We start from the raw sequence: 27,427 nt of genomic DNA, 5'->3' as shown, positions 1-27,427 counted from the left end.
AGATTTGGTGACATAAGATTCTCCCCTGCTCCTTCCCTCCCCATGTGGAGCCTGGAACAAGCCCTTGAGCAAAGGTGTCTTGGAAACAAAGGCCAGGCATTGGTTGTATGAGACAAGGAGAAGAGAAAGCCTCTGAAAAACTGGAGCACATGTCTACTGAGGACCCGCTGAGAAACGGTGTAGAATGATCCACAGAACTGTCCCACAGAGGGACAGCAGGAGAGTGGGACCCTCTACCACAAGCCCTTGTCTCCCATGAATTGTAAATTGTCCTCATGGCCAGTGCCTGCATTTCTAGGCTGTGTCTCCATGCCATCTCAAAGGCCTTGTGTTTCAGCACAGGTCCTCGGTTTTACTGGCCTAGGTAGGATGAGTGTGTTGCACTGCTTATCCCTGCCACTCTGAGTTCATGCAGGCCAGATGATAGGGAATGGAGCATTATGAACGTCCTTTATAGTCTGCCTCAGTACTTGTCAGATCTTGTGCTTTCTGTTAGGTCCAGTCTGCCCTTAATTCTTCAAGGAGTAGCTGGTCATGATATGTTAAAAAAATACAAAAAACAAAAACAAGACTTATGACCAGATGGTTGGTGGTCTAGCTGCAGGCTTTGCTACTCTCAAGCCTGTCTTGAGGCTGGAGTTGAGGTGTGTTATCTCCCTTCTCTGATTTTCCTTGTCCTCAGTGAGCATTTATGCTAGTTTTCCCAGGGACGTGGCCCAGGATGTCATCCCTGAGGAGTCTGAGCCTTTGGCTACTGTTGCTGTAATCCATGTTCCAGCCAGCAGGGAAGCACCAAGCGAGGTCCCATGAACCCCCAACATTCCCAACATCCCAGCATCCTTCTTTCTGCCACCCCTCTACTCTGTAGTAGCAATCCTCTTTCCTTAGGACAAGTAGAGCTGATAATACCGCCTGCCCAGCAACTCCTGTCTTTGCCTGCTGATAACCAGCTTGAGAGGCACAAAGGAGCCAGGCAGAGCTTTAGTTACAGTGGAGCCTTACTGTGTCCACCAGTGTGATTGTTTTCAACTGGAGATGATTTTGCTTTAAGAGACATTTGGTGATGTTTGGGGACAGTTTTAATTGCCACATCTTGGAAAGGGGTTTCTATAGGTATAGAGTGTGTAGAGAACAGAGATGCTGCTAAACATCGTGCAGTGTGCAAAACATGCTCTCATTATAAAGAACTATCTAGACCTATAACAAAATGCAGGTCTGGCTGCCTGCTGCTACAAAAGCCAATGTTTGAGAGGCAGGTGCTGATGTAAAGGAAACTGGTTTATTTGCAAGTACCAGTCAAATGGATGATGGGTACTCATGTCACAAAGTCCATCTTCTGGGAAAATGAGACTCACATCTCAAAGCCCATCTCCCAGCAAGATGAGGGACTCACATCTCAAAGCCCATCTCCACCTCTCAGTGGAGTAAGAGGTTTTTTTGTTTTTTTTTTTTAAGGAGGCAGAGGGGAATAGAACAAAGAGCTCAAGGGAGGGGGTTGAAAAATTCTATCTGTGCAGATGAACACAGTCCTTTCTGATAAGGCAAGTGATGGTCCATTGCGTATCATCCTGCTTTAGGCATCCCAGCTTCACATCATCCTGGCTCCAAGGTTGAAGGTCAGCAACCTTGGGGACAGAGCACCAAATGGCACCCATTGATTCAGCGCATATACACATTCCAGAGAATATTATCCCAGAACTGTCCCCTGAGAATATGGGAATGTGAGATATTAATGTACTCACATCTTGGGCCTGTGGTGGGACCATGCAGTGGGGCACTATCATGGTTATGTTACAGCAGTGCTGCACTCCAGTGAGTGGAAAGGATGTACGAAGACCAGAAGCATACGCTGAGTGTAAAATATATTCAAAATACGAAGACAGAAACTTTTTCTTTATTGCCACAGTATTGCCAAGACCTATACAGGTACCAGGTACATAGGTTCATATGAGTGGCTTAATAAGTATCTGTTAAATACAGATGAAATTATTGAGTGAGTAAGCAATAAATCAATGAATGAATGAAATCATGCTGAAATGTTTCAAGTGTATTGAGAATTTTAGTCTTTCTTAGATGAAGAAACTTAGAATGAAACTCAACTGAATATTTTTTAGATGAAGAAATGCATGCTCTCAAATCTGTGGCTTTTTTATAAATCTCATGATGGGAATATCTGGCATATCTTCTACTTGTTCACAGTGTCTCTCTTTTCTGGATTTGATGGACGAGATTAGAGTAATTAGTATGACATTTACTTTTAGACTTAGGGTTTTCCTGTGCTCCTGGGTAATGGTTTAGCTGACTCATTCATGAAGGCATTATTTGAGTTAAATTGTAACATATGGCTAGTGTGTCAGTGGGTAAAGATGGAGTATAGGGAAGACCACAGACAAACAGCCAGATGGGGTTAAGAAATCTATGCGTGAGTTTTCAGGTAACAGTGACTAATTCGAGCTTAGGATCTATGAAGTATGCATATGGAGTAAGAAGAAATCTGTGAAAATATCATTCAAGCTGCAGTTGGCCAGGCCTCTGAGTAGCAGGCAGACGTAAAACCTCCTTACACCTTCATGAATAGCCTAGCTACTCATCATCCATGATGTCCTGCCTCTACAACACAGCTCAGGCTGACAGTGTCCTGTATGCTTTATCCCTAAAGCCATCCTGTCTGGGTCTGTCAGTCTCTCAAGACCCCACACCAGTGTCACCTCTGACATCAAGTTCTGCCTAGCCATGTGTGTTTACCTGTATATGGCTTCCCCTTCCTTTTATTGTTTGCACTTCTTAATTCCCACCTACCTAATGGTGGCATTGTCTGACTATTAATGTCTTATCTTCATTCTTCAACTGCATAAGAAGCCAGTCAAGGACCAGACTAAGTTTTTCTGTTCCCTAGGTCAACAAGTAGAATACATGCACATATAAGGTGCAGTAAATAATTGGAAAGCTGAAAGCATCCAGTTTGATGATGCTTATCTGAATCTCTAGTGAATGAAAGTTTTTTAAAAATTGCTATATTTAAGAAAAAGGTTAGTAGCATATAGTTGCACTTACTTTCATCTTTGCTGTATACCTGATTCTGTGTGCATCCAAAGAGGTGAGGAAAGTGGGAGGGCAACAGGGGTACATATGGTAGTGGCGGTGTGCTTGCTTTAGTGTATTTCAGAACTGAGTGTCATCTAAACCTCTGACAGCAAAGGCATTCAAGCGATCAGGCCAGATTTCTTTAGATTTCACACATTTTAGAAAACCTCATTTAATAAAACCTAACCTAAATGTGTAAACATGTTTATGTTTAATTTGGTACAATTTAAGGCATGTTAGAATAATAAACATGTAAAATTTATTTCGATTAAACCATAGCCGTTCACTGTACTCAGCACCAATAATAGAAACACCTAATCAGGATTTCCTTTAAATTGATATGTTTTGTCATTAGAACAGTCACTGTAGACAAGGCACTTTTCATACCAGGAGCATCATCCTTTGCCGGGTGCCTTTCCTCTTTCCCTCCTGCCTGTGCTTTCTCTCACACATGCTTCCTCAGTTATTGCTTCTTTCCTGCATGCTTTTGCTTTGAATTATTCTTGATGGAGTCTTGTTTTTGTCGGCTTATTTCCTAGATGGGAAGCGATGGAATTTTGCGCCTCAGTACTTCAGCTCTGAATAATGAGTTCTTCGCATATGCAGCACAAGGGTGGAAACAGCGGCTGGCCGAAGGTAAATTCCCCTTTGTCATTATTATCTGACATATTTGAGTGCCCATGCTGTCCTGAGCTTTGCGCCTTTTCTCTGGTTGCCAGGTCTTTTTACCCCCTGAAGTGTATTTTAATTTAGTAAAAAATTCACGTTCTATTCCAAATGACTTCACCAATTTTTTTTGTTATACTTGGCATTTTTGATATCTGATATTTTTGAAGAAAGCATGATGTTTTCTGGGACATAAAAATTTTTGATATAGCAATATTTGGGGGGGAACATTAATTTTAGTTACTTGTTTGATACATTATATTCTACCAATATCCTGGGGAGTCAAGAATCTTCTTTTAATACTTTCTTCCTTTGAATTAACCATTTTACCTTATCTTTTATTTAATCACCAAGCTTCTTGAAAGACTAAAGTAATACTAGTCCCACCACATTTTACTTTCTCACCCAATCAAATTGTTATAGTTGAGTGTGAACCCACTGTACACAATTGAAATAATCTCTCCAAGAAAATACTGATGGCTTTCCACTGGCAAAGTCCAGTCTCAGTCTCCTCTTCTCAGTCCTTACATTTAAAATGTTCCTTCTCCAGTATCTCATTTGTTTTTCTTCCCATCCAATTTGAAACCATCTACTGTAGGCATTCATAAATATTTAAGTTTTCTTCCTAAAACTGCATTTCTGACAGCCATTTCTCAGCCTCCTTTAGGATCTCATATTCTTTCCTCAGAAGGTAAATAAATGTTCATGTCTGCACCATTCTCTTCCCTGATATATATTATTTTATTTGTTTGTTTATTTTATTTCTTTAGAGAGAGGGGAAAGGAGAAAGAGAGGGAGAGAAACATCACTGTGTGGTTGCCTCTCACTGGCGCCCCCAACTGGGGACCTGACCTGCAACCTAGTAATGTGCCTTGACTGGGAATCGAACCAGCGACACTTGGCTCACAGGCTGACGCTCAATCCACTGAGCCACAGCAGCTAGGGCTTCTTCCCTGATATTTTCTTTTGTAACTTACACATACATGTTCTCTGTGCAGACTCATTCACCCTGCTACCAGCTATGGCCCATATGCTGAACACAGTCAAATGTGGCTCTAACTCCTCTCTTCTATTTCTCCAAATGCCTACTGGGTCTCTCGAGCTGACATCAGGCACCTTAAAGCCAAATGCCAGTGTTAAACTCACTATCTTACCTTTCAGATCTGCTATTCCTTCTGCCTTCTTGAGGTTAATATCACTACTGCCTCCTCACAGCTCCTCACTTTGAAACCTAGCTGGTGTCTTTGATCCTCTTGCTTCTCCCCAGGTCCATCTGGTCATGAAGTGTTAATTGTGCTGTGAGTCTGAAGCTTCTTCGCGGTCCCACAGCTATTGGTCTGACTGTAATTTCCGTCTCTCATTTATGATACTTCGTAGGCTTCTAGGCAGAGTTCTTCAATTACTTCATCCTGTTTCTTACTGCTTATTTGGCCCTATTTTTCCCTCATTGAACACCACCAGAACCTCCCTCTGTGTCTTACAGGAAAAGTTCAGAACTCTTTTTAGAACACACATTGGGTAATTGGCCTCAGCCTACCTTTCCTATTTCATTCTGTGTTCTCCTCACAATTGACCACTCAAAAGAACATAAATATACATATTCATGTCTCTGTGTCTTCTGAGTTAATTATTTTATGAAAGCTTGATCATCCTTCAAAAGCTAATTCAAGAATCAGTTCTTATATGCGGTCTTCTCCAGTTGATTTAGGCAGAATTAAGTGCTTTCTTTCCCTTGTATACTTTTACTACATATATCCTATACAAGGCTTTTGACATTATATTATAGTCAATCGTATGCCTCTTTTCTCACCAGACTGACTTCATTAAAGACAGTGAATATACACTCATTCACAGCCCCGAGCATGCAGTACATTTGCTGAATGTTTTAGAGTTCATCTGTGACCAAATGACTATTTAAGTGATGTTCATAAAAAGTGGAGCTGTAGAAATATCCGTACTCAGCTTTTAGTTTTCAAACATCCATAAAAGTTTACTCAAATTAATTACATGTTTTCTTTATTAATTGGCAAAAGATATGACCATTTTTATTTACTCAATATGTAAGCATTTTCTTTCTAGGAGAGTTTACTCCAGAAATGCAGTTGCGGATAAGGCAAGAAATTGAGAAGGAAAAGAAAACAGAACCTTGGAAAGAAAAATTCTTTGAAAGGTTTTATGGAGAAAAGTAAGTGCTAGAGCATTTTTTCTTCATTTCTCTTCGAAGGAAATGAAAATGTAATTCCCTGCTTCACATAGCACACTCATATGCTGTAAAACTTAATAAACCTGTGATAAAAAGCAATAGTCCCTCAGTGTCAGAAATTGTGGGTAAAATTATAGCTGCATATCAGCACTTACATTTTTAAAAATGCATTTTCAAGGGTTTATAACTTGTCCATGGAAATTCATTTTGGACTGAAAACAGCATGAAATCCTATAGAAGTCAATTTTGGCTTTCTTAACTGGATTTAGTAAAAATCTCATTTTAAAAAAATCCAAGTATTTATATTAATGAATACTGTAGACATAAAGTAGTTTTAGACACATTTAATTCTCACAGTTTTCCAAAAATCTTGACCGTGCATATGTATACTCTTGTATATTCTTCATTTTGAGGAGAGTTTGAGGTCTTACCCTTTACTCTGTCTTCCTCCTTAGGTGTAACCAGTTTTTAACTTTTTATTTGTGTGCGTTTCTTTTTAAAATAATACCAGTTACACATAAGTGTGGTAATGACTGAACTAAATTGAAAGTATTTCTCTGTTGCTTCATGGTTAGCAGGACATATTCTACTTGGGCAGAATTAGAACCTCAGAGACAATCGGCTCTCTTAAGAAAGGAAGGATTAAGAAGCAGACAATTGACAGTGACCTTAGATCCTCCTTAGTAGAGGAATTTGAGCATTAACTCCCGTATATACAATTAATGCTTGGAAATTTTTTGTGTAAAAGATACTGTGGTGGTCCAGGTAACAAAACCTGTACCATTTGATCTAATTTCACGAAATTCCCCCTGTAAATGGGGAAAAACAGCAGAAGGAATTTCACATGAGTGCTCTTCATGAAAAGGACTCATGACAAACGGACTCCTTACCCAAAGTGGGCTAGCGTTTGGTGAATTGTGTTAAAACAGTACTCTTGAGTAGAAAAACTTTTTAAAAAATCCTCACCCAAGTATATGTTTATTGATTTAAGAGAGAGAGAGAGAAAGGGAGAGGAGGGGATGGAGGGAAGGAGAGAGAGAGAGAGAAAGAAAGCGAGAAACATTGATAGGTTGCCTCCTATATGCACCTACCCAGGGATCAAACCCAAAACTTCTGGTGTGCGGCATGACTCTCCAGCCATCTGAGCAACCCAGCCAGGGCAGGAAGGCTTGTTTTCAACTGCTCTCTTAGAACCTTGGATACATAAACATATTTAAGCAAAACTAAAAGGATATAATTACCATCTTTCTTTCAAAAATTAAATATGTGGCAAGTTAGTTATATGCCTTGTATGTAGACACTAGCAGTATTTCTCAAGCCTGGCTCTATCAGATCCTCTTTGGAGCTTTAAAAATAGATACAGATTTCCAGAACCCACTGAAGACATGTTGATTGGGAATTTCCAGGAGTTGAGCCCGGGAATCCATATTTTTAGATGCTCCCCAGGTCATGCTGATACCCAGCAGGATTAAAAACCCTGGAAGATGACATTGAAGACCATTCAAGGAGGCCTCCCTCACCTTCTGTCTAACAAGGAAATAATGTTGGGAGCTCTTTTCAAAATGGCAGAAGCATGACTGAGGTAGTTACCTCCAACACACTGGTTCTGAATTATTATTGTACGTTAAGCCCATTCTTTTATTAACCCATCAGTATTTATCCAACATCTCCTCTGTACCAGATGCTGTCCTAGATGCTGGCAGTACAGTAGGGCTTCTTAGGTTCTGCCCTATGGGAACCTGCATTCTAGATACCATGCATACAAGTAGCTTTCCTTTGCTCAGCATATTTATTGAGCATATTCTGGCTCTGATATGTTTTAAGAGCCTTGCAAATATTATTTTACTTAATTCTTACAACAATCCTATATGGTGGGTATTATTATTCATATATTTAAAAAATGGTGTCCAAAACTGAGAAACAATGAAACTTAATTTCCTCAGGTTTACACAGTATGGCTAAGTAATTTGCTCAGTGTCTTTAATTCTGCAAATTCTTCTCAGAAAAACTCACACATATACCTTTTTTTTAACTTAAATTTGGGGATTTCACAGACTCCCATATATCAGTTTAAAGGTCTCTGCCCTAGAGGATGACAGCTACAATAATGTGAGTAAATATGACGCCCCATCACTACCCCTGAGCTCTGAATACAAACATTATTTTACTTAACCCCTTTCCTGGGGTTCCATAGAGGTTCTGTCCCCTTAAGTCACCGGACTTCTCACTGTTTTTTTCTCTTTGATTTCATATCAGATGACAGATGTATTTTGGACATTTCATTGACTGCCCTTCTAATTTTGTTACTTTTAGATTACCCACGTGTTCCCATGATGTGAGGGATTTTTTTTTCCTTAGCATCAGATCATTTTCAGTTGACTGACAATGTGTGCCTTTTCATTGCTCTAAGTCTTCCCAAAAATGTTGCCATCCAAATTCACCTCTACATAAGATTTGTCTGATTTCATTTTTTCCCTTTGAGGTCTTTATTATGGTTCTTATTGGCTTACATGGCTTGTAATAGGGTACTGTTATATATTTTAGTTACTTAGCAATCACCCACATATATGTTAACTCAGAATTTTAAGAGTTGGTCTGTTATTTGCAGTTTAGATTCCTGGAGGGCAGGGTTTTCCTTTGTGTATTTATGTGGTGTGTTGTAAGTGTTTTTCTTCAATGCCTTATGCCATCTTAAATCTATTTTCCCATGAAAATACTAAAATGTTGACATAGGCATATTTTATACAGTGCTTTTTTTCTGTATGACATAGATATCATATCTATTAATAATATTTAATATATTCAATAATATTCTTAGTAACCAACTAGCAGAAATTTGGCTGCCAGCAGATAGATATTTTTTTGTGTTCTACACTTAATCTAGTATCTATCAGTGTGGAGTTTCTGCTTGACCTAGCCCCCAAAGACCTTATTTATAGCTGATAATTCTGCTTTAATTTGATCTGTAATGCAGTTATTCTGTTCCTTTAAGTATACTATAGTTATAAATTAGAGCTTAGTTTGAACCCATCTTAGGGAAAGTTGAAAGAAAAGAGATGAATTATGAAAGCAGTATCATTATCTCCTTTTCAGAACCTTATGAATTTTAGTGATCAAACGCCCCAAAGTTGTATTCAATTTTATTTCCCTTTCATTTTGAGGATTTAATTTAAGGTAAAGGTTGAAGATTTCACTGAGTTATTTCCCTGCATTGATATTATTATAGCTATATTTCAACTATGTTTCTTCCTCTGGAAATGTTTTCTCTTCTGCTTATCTTTGCAGTTGCCAGCAGTACTCTAATTTAACTACATTTAAAACATCCTATTCCTCTACCATCTGATGCTGATAATGTGACTAGTATGACAGGAAATAGTGGTTTACAGTATCTTTGATTATAATTCTGATTAACTTTGCCTTATGACCTGAACATTAGGCTGGATTATTTCTTAATCTTCTTAACATTTCTGTGGACTGTTTTTACAGTAAAAGATCTACAGGAAAGACTTTTAAGTCTTGCCTCACATAAATGTAATCTAACAGAATCAACTCTGATGACCCCAAATATGTTTGTTATCTTTAGTGATATTTCCATATTGTCTTAAGTTAGATGCTTAGATACTAAAATAAAATGATTGAAGAACATGTCTTTAATTGGTTGAAGATAACTTAATTTTTGGAAGTCATCTGAATTTTAAGATTTTACAACATACCCATTTCCTTTGGTCCTAATTATTTGGTTATATTGCATTCTTTGAAGGCTGTTATTTTCTATTATAATGACAGGTTTCTATTTTATGACTTAAAAATTTGTAGATCTTATACACTTTTTTGCTTTCCTGCCTATATTTTTAAATATTTAATAGTATGTAATTTTCTTTCTTATTATTTAAGTTACGAGCATTACATTGGTTAATAAAATATATATGTTTAAGGTGTACAATTCTATAATACATCATCTGTATGTTGCATTGTGCGCTCATCACCCCAAGTGTTTTTCCATCACCATTTACCCTCCCTTCACCCTCTCTTGCTTCCCCTCACCACCATTTCCCTCTGGTAATGACCAGCCTGTTGTCTGTCTAGGAGGCTTTATTTATTTTATTTTTATTTTTTGCTTAATTCCTTCACCTTTGTCACCCAGACCCCTGCCTTCTCCCCTCTGACAGCTATGAGTCAGTTTCTCTTTCGTTTGTTAGTTTATTTTGGATGGACCTGTTGAGTTTTATGCTAAGTGAAATAAGCCAGTCAGAGAAAGACAAATATCATATGATTTCACTTACATGTGGAATCTAATGAGTATGTAGTTTTCTTATTCCTTTTATTAACTTGGTAAGGTTCATATCTCTTGGCTTACAGAATAAAAATCTGTACCTCTCTTAAAAAGAAATAGCTTATTTTAGTTATGATTATAAAATAGAAAAACCAAATCATAAACTAATTTATATAAATTAAGCATGTTACTTAGTGATTATAAAGTTAATTTGATGCATTTACTTTTACTGAATATTGTATTTGTGAGAGATCCAAGTTGCACCTTTCAAGTTTTGTGGTTGAACAGCAATTTAATGTTTCTAATTTCTGTCCAGGTTGGGCATGTCAAGAGAGGAATCTACAGAACTCACTTCTGGATCAAACAATAATGGAGCTGAAAGTAGTTCTTCTTGTGGGGCCTCTAGTCTTCCAGGTCTTTCTTCACAGACTCCCTTAGAAGAAGAACAGCCAAAAAGCATGAGAAACCCAACTTCTCCAGAACCTGATTTCTGTGCTACACTCTGCCCTATGGTAGCTGTAGGTAAAGATATAATGGCAGAATCAGAATCAGAGGATATCTTGATCCCCGAAGAATCTGTGATTCAGGAGGAAATTGCAGAAGAGGTAGAGACTAGTATCTGTGAGTGCCAGGATGAAAATCACAAGACAATACCTGAATTTTCTGAGGAGTCTGAAATTTCGACCAATGCTCATGAAGAGCCCCAAATAGCGCTTCCTGAAGAAAACTTAGAATCATGTGTTATGATGAATGATGTTTTAGAAACTTTGCCTCCTATTGAAGTTAAAGTGGAAGAGAAATCTGAATCTCCCCAGGAAGAAATGTCAGTTGTTATTGATCAACTAGAAGTCTGTGACTCTCTTGTTCCTTCCACTTCATCTGTGACTCATGTCAATGATACAGAACATAAGGAGCCAGAAACTGCACTAGAGACCGATACTCCAAAAACGAAAACAGGGTCATCTTCTATAGATGGCCAATTTCCAAATGAAGGAGTCGCTGTAGATATGGAGCTACAGAGTGATCCTGATGAACAGCTTTCTGAAAATGCTTTTGTCTCTGAAACTTCCTTCTCTTCTGAGAGCCCAGAGGGAGTCTGTACCACCATGACATCCCCAGGAGGGGAAACCCAGTCCACTTCCGAAGAATCATGTACTCCAGCCTCCCTTGAGACAATGTTTTGTTCTGAGGTGTCCAGCGCTGAAAATGCAGACAAATATAGTCAGAGAAATCCCACTGAAGAAAACCTTCATGCGTCTTTGATGTCAGAAGTATCTCCAATATCCACTTCACCTGAAATATCAGAAGCATCGCTAATGTCCAATTTACCTTTAACCTCTGAAGCATCCCCAGTCTCAAATTTACCTTTAACATCAGAAGCATCACCCATGTCTGATTTACCTTTGACATCGGAAACTTCTTCAGTGTCTTCCATGCTTCTCACATCTGAGACCACTTTTATATCCAGTGTGCCACTTCCTTCAGAAACATCTCCGATATCTAATTCTTCCACGAATGAAAGAATGTTACATCAACAAAGAAAGTCACCTTCTGTATCTGAAGAACCACTCTCCCCGCAGAAAGATGAAAGTTCTGCCACTGCCAAGCCCCTGGGAGAGAGCCTTTTGTCTCAGCAGAAGGCTTTATCAAATACTCCTGAACCCATCAAAATGGGTTCTTCCATTGCTCCTGAAGCATTTTCGTCTGAGGAATTAAACAGTAAGACCCTGAATCAGCAGCTTTGTAAATCACACATTGAAACAGAGAAGCCCTATCCTGCTTCAATTCCAGAAGTCCCTTCTACAGAAATCATAAAAGTTAAAAATCATAATGTCCTGCAAAGAACAGAAAAGAAGGGGGTGTCCTCATCATTGGAATTCTCTCTCTTCTCTGAAGAGACAGAGAGTAAAGGAAATGAGCTTCCATCAGCTAAATTACAGGACAAGCAGTACGTCTCACCAGTGGACAAGGCTTCATTTCCAGAAGGTTCTAGAAATAAAACACACAAGCAAGGGAGCTCACAGAATCGGCTGGATGCCCCATTTGCTTCCAAGTTGCCAGAGCCTGCCAAATCACCCGATGGGATGAGAAATGAAAGTAGGGAATCTGAGATAGCCAAGAGGAAAACTGCAGAGCAGCACAGCTTTGGAATCTGTAAGGAAAAGAGGGCGAGGATAGAAGATGACCCATCAGCCCGGACCCTGTCATCTAGCAGTCCATCTGAGAAGGAGCAGCCTCCAAGAGAGGAACCCAGGGTGCCACCTCTCAAGGTATGGTATTTAAAAGGAGAAGAAGAAGAAAACTTTTCTATTTAGATACTTAATTTTTCAAAAATAAATGAGGTTTTCTTCCAGGTTTTTTGTAGCAGTTGGTAATCTAATATTCCCAGCACCAGTCTAATATTAAATGATCCTTTATACCGTGCATTGAGTTTATATGATAAGATACATGTATGTATTTGGATCTCAGCATTTAAGGAAAAAGAAGTGGGGAGGGAGAACAGGGCCTGGAGTTTCCCACAGGCCACTGAGATACAGAGTCGTCTGTGGATTTCCAGTTGTAGGACAGAGACCTGTTCAAAAATAAACTTGGGAAAATTTGAAAGACAATTCAGTGACCTATAAACATTCAGAAGAACTAGAGAAAGAAGTATTCAGAAGTTAGAGGCATGCACTAAAGAGATTAAGGTACATATTGTCCCTTCATTCATTTTCCAACAAACATTGAAGACCATCATTGCCTAGCAGAGGAGGACCTGACTTGGGAGAGCCTCATTAAGTATTTCTTAAATAAGTCAGTGAAATTGCTTTGTGAACCCTGAAGGGAAATGCTGGGGATATATTGGCATAAAAAGCCTTTTTCTTTTTTTTAATACTTCCAAGATAGTAAAAGAGGTATTTAACTTCACATGGAAAATAAAACCTGTAGAAAAGCATTTCTATTTACTTTCTTTTGATCCCAGTAGATTTTGACTCTCAGAAAACAAATCTTTTATATAACTTGGCTGTGCCTAATAAATTGAAAATTAAGTTTAATTCAAAAGAAACTATTAAATAAAAAAATCCTACTCACTATAATTGAAATTTATCTGGTGATGCTTTTATCTGAGTCCATTTATATTCTTCTATATTGTTTTTCTTAATCTCTTTCTCTTTATTTTGCTGTGCTCTGACACCTTTTTTATATGTGACTCATGATCTCCATAAGGCTGATTTTTAAGAGTGTTGTTGTAGTTATTCTGTTTAATAAAGCAGTCTCTAGTAAATGAGATTCAAGAGATGTAAAAGATGAACATAAACCCTGCTATGCATTTTAATTTCTGAAGCAGTGGAAAGAAAATATGAGCATACTTTTCATAGGAAATACTTTAAAACACTTTATGTAAAGATAAATAGGTAGATGGTATAAGTATATTTGATGCTTGGCCTTGAGTCCTTGCTTAAACATATCTGGGCCTAATTTTTTAAATGTTTTTAATTTTTAAACTAAGGGAAATATTTAAAAGGAAAAATTGAATCCCCTCCTTGAATTCACCTTTTCTTTGAAGCATCTGAATTAGAAAAGAGATGTCACAAGTTTAACAATGAGAAGCGAGATCCCTCCGGAAGATAATTCCATCTACCAAAGTTCCATAGTATAATTCCAAATTGATACGATCCTGCAGTATGTGTCAAGCATGTTTATAATGTAGATGCATGTATGTTAAGGAGAGCTTTTTTTCTAAGAAAAGCTTTTTCTAGAAGAGGAAACAGAGGAAGCATAGAACATGGCAACAGCTCGGAATGTGGAGCCCTCAGGTGCTCACTGTGCTTACTGGTATATGGCCCCAGGACAGCCTACTTGACTTCCAGTTTTTTTCCAACTGTAAAGTGAGACTTTAGCTAGACACCTTCCAGCTCTACAAATCTATGACTCTAAGATCAGTCTTAATGATTAGAAAATCACACGCATTGCTCTGATATGTCAGTTGTTAGGTCTTGTGCTCCATGAATTTGGTAATGACTGCAAGTTTCTTAATTAGCATGAGTAGGTGAACAGTATGAACTGAGACCTTTATGAAATTCAGCAAATTGTGGATTACCACTATCAAAAGAGACAGCCGAACCCAGACTTTCTTTTAGAGGCAAAACAAAGCAAAGCAAAACAAAACAAAACAAAATAACAGAGTTCCATCTTTATAACAGTGCTGTGAAGAAAGTAACCAGAAATAACTAGTCTCATTTTACATCTGAGTTTACAGACTCTTTGTGTATGCTTATTATACATGTATAAAGCAGCATACTAGGTGATATAAGAAGACGTAAACATTATAGGATCTCTGGCTCACTCTGAAGGACACAGTGATTTGCCTAGCATTATAGAGTTTCTTTGAGCAAAATCAGAATGAGAATTCTAATCTCCTGACCTCTTGATGAGGGCTTTTGTTGTGTGTGTCAAATTAAGACAGATCAACTCAAGTAGAGTTAAAGTCCCAGATTTTCATGCCAGCAAGAAAGATACGTAATTTAAAAGCTAAATATCTCTAAGTCTTTTCGGATAACCTTGTCTTAAGGAGATATGGGCTTTGTTTCCATTTATATGAGGCATTAAGAACATGTTTCATTTCCATGCCAAATGAAGTCACCAGGAGATGTTTTCATAGAGTAAAAACAGAGATTAAAGTTTTTAATTTTCTCAGTCATGCTACATTTCATGTTCCTTTGTACTCTAATGACCCGTCTGGGGATTTAGGTGTAGTTCCTGCCCCATTATGAGATAATGCAGCTACTCTTCTTCTTTGCATTGTTATGTGCCTTGTGCTTCTCTGTGATTGTGGACCAAGTGCTTTATCTTCTCATTCTCCCTTCTTGTAGATCCAGCTTTCCAAAATTGGGCCACCTTTCATTATCAAGAGCCAACCAGTCTCCAAAACAGAGTCTCGAGCATCCTCTAGCACATCCGTCAGCAGTGGGAGGAACACGGGAGCCAGGACCCTTGCGGATATCAAGGCTCGAGCCCAGCAAGCAAGGGCCCAGCGAGAGGCAGCAGCTGCCGCTGCCGTAGCTGCAGCAGCGAGCATTGTCTCTGGAGCCATGGTGAGCCCAGGAGAGGGTGGAAAGACGAGAACCCTGGCACATATCAAAGAGCAGACAAAGGCAAAGCTCTTCGCAAAGCATCAAGCCCGAGCCCACCTCTTCCAGAACACTAAAGAGTCTCGGTTGCCTCTGCTTAGCTCGAAGGAAGGCCCTCCAAGTTTAGAAGTGTCTTCTACCCCTGAAACAAAAATTGAGGCTTCAACCGGTGTCATTATTGTCAATCCAAACTGCAGATCTCCTAGCAACAAGTCTGTGCACCTCCGGGAGACCGGCACTGTATTACAGCTGCCTCTTAACCCAACAAAACTTCCAGAAACTGCCACTGACTTATCTGTGCAAAGTTCTGATGAGAATATACCTGTGTCCCATTTATCTGAGAAAATTGTTTCATCTACCTCTTCTGCAAATAGCAGTGTGCCCATGCTTTTTAATAAAAATTCTGTCCCTGTGTCTGTTTGCAGCACTGCTATGTCGGGAGCAATTAAAGAACATCCCTTTGTGAGTTCTGTTGATAAATCCTCTGTTCTAATGTCTGTTGATAATACAAACACTACAATTTCTGCTTGTAATATAAGCATGTTAAAAACCATCCAGGGACCTGACACTCCATGCATAGCCATTATACCAAAATGTGTTGAAAGCACTCCCATTCCCGCTACTACCGAGGGCGCCAGCACATCGGGCTCCATGGATGACAAGCAGTTGCTCATACCAAGCAGCAATGCTGGTAACTTAGTCTCCGGTCAGTACACCTCCGTGCCAACTCCCTCTGTTGGAAATAACTTGCCAAACCATCTCTCCACTAGTTCTGTCTTGATCCCCACAACGGGAATTAACAACAGATTTCCTCCTGAGAAGATAGCCATGCCTGGGAGTGAAGAACAGGCCACCACGTCCATGGGGACCACTGTGAGAGCAGCCCTCAGCTGCAGGGATTCAGTGGCCATTACAGATACTCTGGCTGCACGCCCACCCATCGCAATGTTTACTGGAAGCATGCTGACAATAAACTCTTACGACAGTCCTCCTAAGTTAAGTGCTGAAAACTTGGACAAAAATTCAGGGTCTCGAAACAAGGCAGACAATTCTGGGAAATCTCAGCAACCTTCGGGGGGCTTTGTACCAGCAGCCATAAACAGATCAATTCCATGTAAAGTCATTGTGGACCACAGCACCACGCTGACCTCCACTTTGTCTCTGACCGTCTCCATTGAAAGTGCAGAAGCCAGCTTGGACCTCCAGAGCAGGTCGGTGAGGACAGAGGCAGCCATACAGCAAATAGCATGTCCTCAAGTGTCTGTTATTAGCAGGCCTGAGCCGGTTGCCAACGAAAGCATAGATCATGGTTCTAGTATCATTGCTGCCTCTGCAGCAAAACAAGACAGTAAAATGATGCAGGCCCCTTGCACAAGTCTCCGAGAAGTACCCCTGGTTGTTCCAGATAAATTAAATGAGGTGACGGCTTCTAGTAATAGCTTTGCTGAGCAGGCACGTGGCCCAACCACTTTCAAAAGTGAAGCAGACACAACCTGTAGCAATCAATATAACCCAGGCAATCGGATTTGCTGGAATGAGGAAGGCATGCGGAGCACAGGACAGCCTCTGGCTAGTCACTCGGGTTCAAGTAAACAGAAAGAATATCTAGAGCATAGTTGTCCAAAGGCCATTAAAACTGAACATGCCAGCTACTCACACATGTCAGAACTTCACCCCAGGACTCTCCTAACAAGTGTCACTCTCCCTGTGAAATCCGAGCCTCACGAAGTGGACAAGGGCTTTAGAATGGACACTGAGGACTTCCCTGGGCCTGAGCTGCCACCTCCAGCCGCAGAGGCAGCTCCTAGTGTGCAACAGACGCAGAACATGAAGGTTCCCACCTCTGGGCCCATGGAAGAGGTGATTTCCTTGGCTACAGACACCCTGAAAAGAGTTCCCAGTGCAGGTAGCTCAAGCTGTCGTCTGTCCTCCGTGGAGGCGAATAATCCACTGGTGACACAGTTACTACAGGGCAACCTGCCTTTGGAAAAAGTGTTGCCACAGCCCAGATTGGGAGCCAAACTCGAAATAAACAGGCTCCCTCTGCCTCTTCAAACTACCTCAGTGGGTAAAACAGCACCAGAGAGGGCCATTGTTGAAATGCCATCTAGCTCTCCCACCCCAGATGGGAAGGGCTACTTGGCAGGGACTCTTGCCCCACTCCAGATGCGAAAGCGAGAAAACCACCCCAAAAAGAGAGTAGCCAGGACTGCGGGGGAACATACTCAAGTTAAATGTGAACCAGGGAGATTGCTGGTGGAGCCAGATGTTAAAGGTGTGCCTTGTGCAGTCAGCTCCAGCCTGAGTCAGCTAGGGCACGGCCAGCCCTTTAAGCAGGAGTGGCTGAGCAAGCACTCCCTGCAGAGCAGGGTCGCCCCCAGCCCCGAGGTCAAACAGCAGAAGCGGCTGCTCCCCTCCTGTAGCTTCCAGCAGAACCTATTTCACGTGGACAAGAATGGCGGCTTCCATCCCGACGCTGGTACCTCACACAGACAGCAGTTTTACCAAATGCCCATGGCCACCAGGGGCCCCATCCCGACCACAGCTCTGTTACAGGCCTCTGGCAAGGCCTCGGTGGGCTGTAATGCATTTGCCTTCAACAGGCATCTTGAACAGAAGGGACTGGGAGAAGTGGGCCTTTCTTCAGCACCTCACCAGCTAAGGTTAGCCAACATGTTATCCCCCAGTATGCCTATTAAAGAAGGCGATGACGTGGCAGGGGCTGCACATGCAATGTCAAACAAAGCACTCGTGCATCCCCCACCCCCCCCACCGCCGCCCCCCTCCACCCTTGGCTTTGCCCCCACCTCCCCCCCCACCTCCACCTCCACTACCTCCACCTCTTTCTAGTGCAGAAGTCCCAGCCGATCAAAAACAACCTCCGGTTACCATGGAAACCACTAAGAGACTTAGTTGGCCACAGTCCACCGGCATATGTAGCAATATAAAATCGGAACCTCTTTCTTTTGAGGAAGGTTTAAGCAGCAGCTGTGAACTGGGCATGAAACAAGTTTCCTATGACCAGAATGAAATGAAAGAACAGTTAAAAGCATTTGCGCTGAAGAATGCAGATTTCTCTTCCTATTTGCTTTCTGAGCCACAAAAGCCTTTTACCCAATTAGCTGCTCAGAAAATGCAGGTGCAGCAACAACAGCAGCTCTGTGGAAATTATCCAACAATACACTTTGGTAGCACGAGCTTCAAAAGGGCAGCCTCTGCAATTGAAAAGTCCATTGGGATTTTGGGGAGTGGCTCCAGTCCTGCCACGGGCCTGTCTGGTCAGAACGCTCAGATGCCCGTTCAGAACTTTGCCGACAGCAGCAACGCGGATGAATTGGAACTGAAATGCTCTTGCCGGCTGAAAGCCATGATTGTGTGCAAAGGCTGTGGGGCCTTCTGCCATGATGACTGCATAGGTCCTTCAAAACTCTGTGTAGCTTGCCTGGTTGTGCGATAAGAGCCGAATGAAAGATGCAGTATCCCTTTTCAGCAATGGAGAAGCCACACGGCGAAAGGCCATGCGGCATCAGCAGCAACAAATTGAATAACTCAGTGCTTTATATTGTGCTGATTTATTTTATTTTGTAACAGATTATCTTTTCTCTATGGGATTATTATTTTCTTGCATTTCTCGGGAAGGGGAGATCGCCTCCCATCCGAGTGGCTCAGCAGCATGTCTTTACGTAGTTAGTTGCCGTTCCCAGCTTTGGACAATGGTCTGTGTGTAGACAGGTCACTACCCCATCAGGTTTCTTTTTGTTTTTTGTTTTTTGTTTTTTAATTCAGGTGTAGATAGAATAATTACTTAATATTAACCAGAAATGCAGATGTAGAAAGAGAATGGTAAAAGTGATTTAAGGTGGGTTATGCGTTCTTCTGTAGATGAACCATTACATCAAGGGGTTCACAGTTGACTCTTCTGGACCCACCTTTACCCTATTGATTAACTCATATTTGGAAAGGGAAATCTGATTTAAATGTTTGACTCCTTGTATTTACTCATATCACAAAAGATATATTAAAGGAGGTATGCCATTAATAAACTCCACTGTCCTTATTCTCTTTCCTCCCTTTTTATTCTTTTCAGAGACTGGCAGAATGTCTGCTTTGGCCTTGGGCATTGTGCACACATTGTAGTGAAATGTGTCTTAGGTCGGAAATTGCAGAGCAGGCCTCATGCCCAGTAACCTGGTTTGAGCCCTTTGGACCTGACACTGTAGGATCGGTTGGCCAACAGAGAGCCAGGGGCCCAGAGGATTTCAGAGCTTCATGTGTGGCCTTTAAGAGCAAGTATTTAAAAAAATGTCCTAAAATTCAAAGACAATAAGTAAAATGCGGTGTATGCAAACACATAAAAATGGCTTTATAATGTAAATATTGGTGCATTGGGGGAAATCATAGACCTTCATTGATGACACCAGTGCATTCTGGTTTCCAGCTTTGAAGAGGTCAGCTACCTCTCTTTTAGACTGTCTTTGATGAGAAAGGGAGTACAGAAGGCTGAAGTGTTGCTATTTTTCTGAAAATTTTTTTCCTCATGAATCACAACCTATATAATTCTATTTTACTCTGACATAGCCCTTATTTTAAAAATTGTTCTAGGCATTGCATGTTTTGTTTTCTTTCCCCTCAAGTGAATTCAGTACATTTTTCACATCCGGGGGCGTGAAACTGCTTTTGAAAAAGGGATACTGCATCTTACAAATATCGTCAGCGTTTATCCAGTGAAGTCTGAGTGTTGAATATTTGAGCTACATTCCATATACTTTGGCCCCCCTCATGCCAGAGAACAGCTTTAGTTCAGGAGGCTCTGTTCCCTAAAGCAAGTTCAAAAGCACATGCACGTTGTGGGAAGATGAAAGACAACGAAAACTATGCCCATTTAACTCCTGATTGCAGAGCACAAAATGTGGAGTATCATTAACCCATTGATTAAGTGCGACTGTAGAATTTTAAAAGAAAATGGGGGTAAAATATCATCTGTCTATTGTGAAAATGACAGATATTTTCACATGGGACCATCCTAATCCATGTAAACTTTTGACATTCCCTTAAACTATGTCTTAAAAATCAACTGGAATGAACAGAAATTACATTTCTGGAAGTAAAAAAAAACTTGTGATTTCTTTTTTTTATAGTAATCAACCATGGTATATGTTTTATTTTCCCTCCATATTTATTATTGTGATGTTGCCAAATTTTGTTAGGTGACAGAGACATCATTTTTATTGACAAATTGCTGATAGTGAAAGATACTTTATCTTAAAAAACAAGAGCAAAAAGAGGCCTGCCTTTGTGGCTGCAATTTGGTGCTTCAGTGTTGTCACTTCTGTTTTTCACATTAAAATTAACAAAATCAACTCGGAACTGGAAAAAAAAAAAAAAAAAAAAAGCAATGCACTTAACCAGCCCTTCCCAAGGAATGCAGCGTAAGTTCCAGCGGATCTTTGCTTTACTCTGCTCCAGGTTGTGTTTGCGTGGCATCCTCATCCGTGGTGTCTCACTGATCTGCTTGACTCTGATGTCACCTTGGCTCAGAAGATCATGCTCTAGTCTCACAGAGGGGCATCCCTAAATATAGACACTTGCATGCCAACTCCTTCCAAATTCAGTTGCTGCTCTACCAGTGTCAGATACTGTCTACACCAGCAGATTCAAAACTATCATATCAGTAACTGACACAGTGTTGAAAGAAACTACAAAATCTTTGCACTCTGTATATGAGGTACAGTTGAGGCTGATGTGGGTGCTACTGAGCCCATTATCAGTTCCGTCATTGTGGAACACTGCCTCCAAGTTGCTTACTGGGAATAAAGAAAAGTGTCCTTCTGTATGTTTTAATTTTTCAGGTAGTAGGTTGGGAGATCAGTTGTCGATTGTGTGTGGATTATATCCCCCAGGTCCAAAGAGCATAATTTTTCTACGCCCTTGTTCATTATTTGCTGCAGTTTAAATTCCTAATGTTCACATATGGTTTTTAATACTGAAAAGATTAGTATCTTTGGGCTAAAAAATAATGGGAAGAAAGAAAAAACTCAGAAGTAAAAAAGTGGGTCATATTTTACAAGTGTCCGTTTAATATATATACAAAAGCCAGGATATTTGGATTAGGTGAGTAGGCTCTTAGTTTCCTGATTCCCACAGGTGTCTGCCTATGTGCAAATGGAATATGTTATTTACTACATGGTTATTGTGGTATAATGTGCAAATTTTAGTGTGTGCATTATCCTGATTATTGGACACTATGCTATCCATATCAGGAATAGAACTTGCACAGGTGACATGTAATTTTTTTTTTTATCACAGAGGATGTATTTCTGGAAGTAGCACTTTTGGAGCAGGGGAAGGAAGACAACCGCTATTCCCTAACCCCCCCTCCTATATGATATGCATATGCCTGAGGTGTGTAAAGACATTTAGGTAGTTCATGGGCATGTTAATAAGAACATTCTGATGCAAATTCATTTTCAAAATGAAAACAGTGTCCTTCCCCCAAGTGAGAATAGCAGAAATGTTGGTGAATTGAGCACCATAGTCACAATATTTCCCTGCTAAGGCCTAAGTTTGAAAAAGAAAACTTGAAAAACCTATGAGGTTGAGCCTGGTTGCTATAAAGACTTTGTGGTGATATGTGTTTCTAGGATGAGTTATAGAAGGTTTCATTGACTCTAGACCTTGGATAGTCTTACTCATTTGAAAATAAACGTGCAAAAGCTAGCAAGCCGATGCCTATGTTGCTTCCTAAGGCAGTCAATGGTAAAGAATACAGATGCTGCAGCCCAGTTTCCTTTAACACTTGCATAATTTCTAAAGAGGAAGTTACGATGGCCTTGGTTCCTCCTGGGTCTGGTAAAGACCAGGTTACAGAAGCTGAAGCCAAGTTAGGGTTGCATCGTCTCTGGTGTCAAGGCCAAGCAGCGTGCTAGCCGCCTGGTGGGGATGAGCCCGCTGAACATCCAGAGCCCAGAGTCACTGTCCATTTGTGTTTCCAGAGAACAATGTGAAGAGTCCTAGCAAAGGAACTCATTAGACTGTCAGGGGCCTATATAGCCAAAATGCCACTGAATATAAAAACCTTGTCTTCGGTCCTCATGCTTTGTCACTGTAAAGCGAACTAAAAGCATTTTTACGATAATTTAAAGGAGCTGCTTTTTTTAAATAGCACACACTATTTCGCTTTGTACTATATTTGATAGTTGCAGAATAATTTAGACGGTAGGAAAACTCTTGTATTTGTACTGTTCATGAATGTTACAAAGGAAGTGCTTTACTCGGTTGCCATAATTTTCTTGTACTGCTGTATTTTCCCCTGCTTCATGGAAACCTGATCTGATTCATATTTTCAGTACAGTTGCTTTTTTAAATGTGTGTTTATGTGTATTTTTTTTTTTTTTTTTTTTTTTGGTCAGTATTCTGAATGTTTACATCTGTTTGACATTAGCCATTTAATGCCTTTTTTTTAAAGGCGGTATTACTCTTACAGTGTAACAGGAAAATGTGAAATCGACCCAAACATAACATGCATGACAAACACAGATTGAGGGTGAAGGCCTTCAACCTACATAAACATTTTATCAGCAGACAGAAAAGTAAAACCCTCCTTCAGTCCTTTACCAAAGAATATATTACTCCCACAGGAAAAGCTCAGAAAAGGTGTGTAAAATCCTCAGAAGGGGGAGCAGTTGGTTCAGTCAGACTGCTACAATTTAAAACTGTTACGCTTGCTTTAATACCTGACTAAATTTGACTGAGAGCAACAAGCATTTAAACAATTTTCAGACAGTGTTTTGTTTAGAATTCAGGGATCATGCGTTCTTTAATGGTGCTGTTTGTTTTTTTATTTCTTTTCTACAAAGAAAAAAAGTCTTGCCTACAAAAGTGACTGCTCACTGTACCATAAGTTAAACAAAATGTTTGTTTTTTCATGTTTCTCTGTTTTTCCCTTTCTCAAAATAACAATTTGGGTTTCAATATTAAACTATTCTGGAGAAAATAAAGAAATTAAACATTAAATAATTGTCATCTAATTTTTTTGTGAAATAAGGTGGTTTACTTAAGAAAAAAATTATAGGGAAGGCAGACCATATGATGTTAAATTACCCATTCTCTGTGGTGTGGTAAATTGTCAATATATGATTATAATTATTGTTAAAACAGTAAAAAACAAACTGAAACCTCCTTGGAATTAACTATATCTATTATGCTTATCATTTAAAAATATATTTGGATCTATAGATCTTGTTAATTCCTCTAAGTAAAAGACATACAGTGAAGAAATTATTACTACTCTATTTAATTTTAACTTTCAAAATGAGTTAACTTCCACAAATTCTTTTTAAATTGCTCTCATTAATATTTTTAAACTTAGCTTAAATATTATAGCTAGGATTATTTGAATCAAGTCCTGGGAACCATTACAACAAAACTGCCTCAGTTATGTTTACATTGGTTAAAAATATGCATATCTTTACATTAAAATGAATCAGAAGCATTAAACATAATTGGCCATTAAATCTGACTTCAACTGTTTTCATCCACATGGAAAATGTTGTCTTTAGCCACCAGATGGCGAAAGAGGATGTTTACTTTTGGAAGAAAAAGAGAAGACTGAAACATGCTTCTTCCTCCTCCTAAAATTAAATTGAATGGTTATAATAATGAAAGTCTAATGCATCCACGTAAGTCAATGGCAGATAGTTACTTCTAAGTTTCACTAAATTATTTTCACTGCAATGATGACATTCTTTTTTTGCCCTACATTTTCTATTAAATATTTACAAACTGCTTTAATTTTATTTAGTGTTATGGGATTTTTTTATTTGCAATACTCTACAGGCATCTTCCAAAATTTACTAGAGAATTTGAACAGTGGAGCATTCTTTAAACTGACATTTATTGAAACTGATCTGAATGCCTTATATGTCTTAATTCATTTATTCTCATAAAATAGGTACGATTATATGATTTTTACATGAATATTCTGTTTTCTTAATATACTAATGTGGCCTGATTTGAGTCACAATTGCTCTGAGGATGTAAAGTATTAATTTGTATCCATCACAGTGCTTATCTGAGGTCCAGTGATTTACCCAGTGACTCATCAGTTTTCACATAGACACTTCACTGTCATCAATGGTAAGTGTGCTGTTTTGTAAGAATCTAGCTAGGACAATGGTTGATGTGACATTATGAGGCTTCTTTCTGCAAAACACAATTGAACAGAAACCCTAGAAAGTGTTTCTCACTCTAGAAAATTAATGGAAGTTTCAGCTATAGTTGCCTAGATTTAATGTTTCATGTTCAGGTCACACACAATTATCCACACTCATATGTAGAAATGAGAAGTTGGAGCAGTCCAATGTCATAGCTAATCTAGAAGTCTAAATTGAGCAATGGATCTGTTTCTTTTTCTTAAAGAAACTTTTATCCTAGTTGCCAGTATAATTAATTACCACATACGCTCACTAAATGAAGGAAGGCCACATGATTTGCAGTGTAAGGGCTGATTTCTTTTGCCATTTTATTTGAAAGAAACAGTTTTAGTTGGCTCTTCAGCCACATTAAATAATACCCCATGTGATACCTGTATGTAAGTAAAGCTGGTGTTGAAAATACTTAGCAATCCTGCAAAGCATCAGCCGGGCCAAACAGATGCCAGACAAATCAGGAGATATGGCCCTATGACAACAAACTAAGAAGGGTAGGGGCTGAACATTAGTTCCATGAACAAAGGAGCTCCTGAATCTGCTTTTAATAATAGTTATGATTCATACTTTGCATGTCCATTGCACTTACGGGAAAGTTTGTTTCTGGGGTACATAAGCTAAAATTTCCATCTACAGTCTCATTTACAATATTTTTTAAGGAAATTTAAAGGTGAACTTTAAGCCAAACACGATAAAATATCCAGCACTTTCCCATTTTTTAATTTTTCCAAGTTCCCTGTGTAGTGGACACTTCCTACAAGTAGCAAAGCGTGGGAGCACTGGGTGCTTCAAAAGAAGGTCCTGGACACTTGAGGTCACATAAGATCCATCTTATTTTCTGTGGGCTCATCAGAAAGTATTATTTTATCATAAGCTTATAAATGGAAAATAGGTTTTACCTTTGATCCAAACTTAGATCTCTAGTTTCAAATTATGGTTTTAGCTCAAGAAGACACTGTGTTCCAAATTCTTATTCTTCAATGCTGAGGAAACGTGGTAGGATTGCAGAGGAGTGAGAAACTGTCTTTCTAGTTTCCTTGGTTCATTTGGATCTCAGTATCCAATTCTGGGGCGCTGCTACATCGTTCAGATGTAGGAAAGTGTGGCTGGCCTCAATGACTAGAAATCACATAAGCTTATCCTGCACGTTCTCTTTGTATATAGTGACTTTATTTTTTCTGTGTAAATGCACATTTATTTTCTATATAAATGCTCACTTATTTCTCTACAAATGCACTGTCATTTTTTATGGAATTAAAAGACATTTCTTACTATAATATAAAATTAATTTGCCAATCAGTTCAAATCTGAGGCATGAAAAGGCTTGGTGTATGAGTAGAGACAGATCTCCACAATGGCTTCTAGGCCCAAGCCACTAGATATTTTATATCCTGTCTTCCTTTAACATGTGAGCACCATATAGATTTTTTTTAGCACTACTTTGTTTTTTGGTTAAAATAATCTTTATACTTCCAGGGAAGAAGAGGTTTGGGAAATGAGATGGCATCTTAAAAAAAATTCATAAAATTTTTAAAATTACATTTAGAGTAGGACTATGTGGAGCTTAGAAAGGTTCTTCTGTGGAATCCCTTTGTCCAAAAAGTTTTCCTTGGCAAGAACTGGGAATCTTCAAAGATACCACACTCTACAATCTCAGTTTTCTAATTTTGATTCTCTCAGAAATAAATTATTTCCAAGTCTTTAGGCTTCATGGCTTGAATATGAAGTCAATTTTATAAATCTCTTCATGCAAATAAACTTTCAGAGATTTAACTGTATACTACACCAACCAAATATGGCAATTTTCCAGAGTTCTGAAAAGGCACATCATTTTTAATAGAAAATTGCAGGTAATACTTTTGAAATTCTATGGATTGAGTGCTACAAAGCATTTTATAGAGAGTATCACATTTATCCTTAGAAAAATCCTATTATGTAGGCACTATTATTATATCTGTGTTATGAGTGAGGAAACTGAGGCTTAGAGAGTTTAAATAAAAGAACACACAGCTACGATCTGGAGTATGGAAGGTTTCTCAGAGCCCAAAGCCCATCCTCTTATTTGCTGTTAAGATACAATGGCTGCTACACAGAGTATGAGGCACTAGGGATTCTGAGAAAAAGGGCCCAAACCTTGAAAAAAATTATAGGCTGGTGGGAAAGGTGATAGAATCATTTTAATGTGTCAATAGTGTAACCAAGACATGTATAAGGTACAGTGGGGCACACAGCAACCAACTGGGTGAAACCACTGAGGGTTGCCACTGGAGGAGACAAAACCTCCAGAGGAGCATCTGTCGCCCACTCCTGGCATAGTGTCAGGCAATCGCACTGAAGGGGGGGGGGGTGGCATGCTCTTCCACATCAGCACCATGGCCATTTCCCTTGAACAGGGATCATCCGTAAAGATACAGTCTTCCCCAATAAGGATCTCTGCAAGGTGAATGATCCTTTATGCATTTTAGAGATCCTTCCCCAAGCTGTTTTTGCATGAATCTAGGCATTTGTTTAGATGTTGGTAATGATAATTGATTTTGTAAGTTAACATTGTAGCAATGTTTGTGATACCCCATGTCCTTGGTGTTCATTGACTTTTTAATACTTAAAAAAAATCAATGTCTTACATATTTCTATATTAAAAAGTCAAAAATCATATTACAAAGGCTATAGCGAAAAATGAGCAGGGCTCTGATATATATATATTGTATTGTGGGTTATTTTATCTTTAAAGGCAACGAAATTGCTTCTAATTAGTCATGTTATTCAATAGGATTCAGATAAGAAAACAGAGTGAGTTCTGCACATACAAGTTGCACGTTTGGACCGAAGTCAGAGAGTTCACAGTGCCCTGTCCACTACTTCTGAAAAATAAAAATTGCCCACT

At 39.3% G+C, this 27,427-nt stretch overlaps 1 protein-coding gene across 1 annotated transcript in view; it reads left to right on the top strand.

Annotated features, from left to right (window-relative positions):
- The window catches only part of ASXL3 (ASXL transcriptional regulator 3), a 131,733-nt gene extending 112,655 nt beyond the window's left edge, over positions 1-19,078 (top strand). Inside the window, 5 exon segments of the mRNA XM_090284994.1 lie at positions 3,624-3,720; positions 5,830-5,935; positions 10,543-12,496; positions 15,080-18,114; positions 18,116-19,078. Coding sequence (XP_090141120.1) covers positions 3,624-3,720; positions 5,830-5,935; positions 10,543-12,496; positions 15,080-18,114; positions 18,116-18,794 — 5,871 coding nt within the window. The 3' untranslated portion in view covers positions 18,795-19,078.
- The last annotated feature ends 8,349 nt before the right edge of the window (positions 19,079-27,427 follow it).

The sequence above is a fragment of the Furipterus horrens genome, unplaced genomic scaffold (assembly GCF_987537825.1).
Source record: "Furipterus horrens unplaced genomic scaffold, mFurHor1.1.pri manual_scaffold_8, whole genome shotgun sequence".
Classification (NCBI taxonomy): Eukaryota; Metazoa; Chordata; class Mammalia; order Chiroptera; family Furipteridae; genus Furipterus; species Furipterus horrens.
This window is presented reverse-complemented; position numbering and strand designations above follow the sequence as displayed.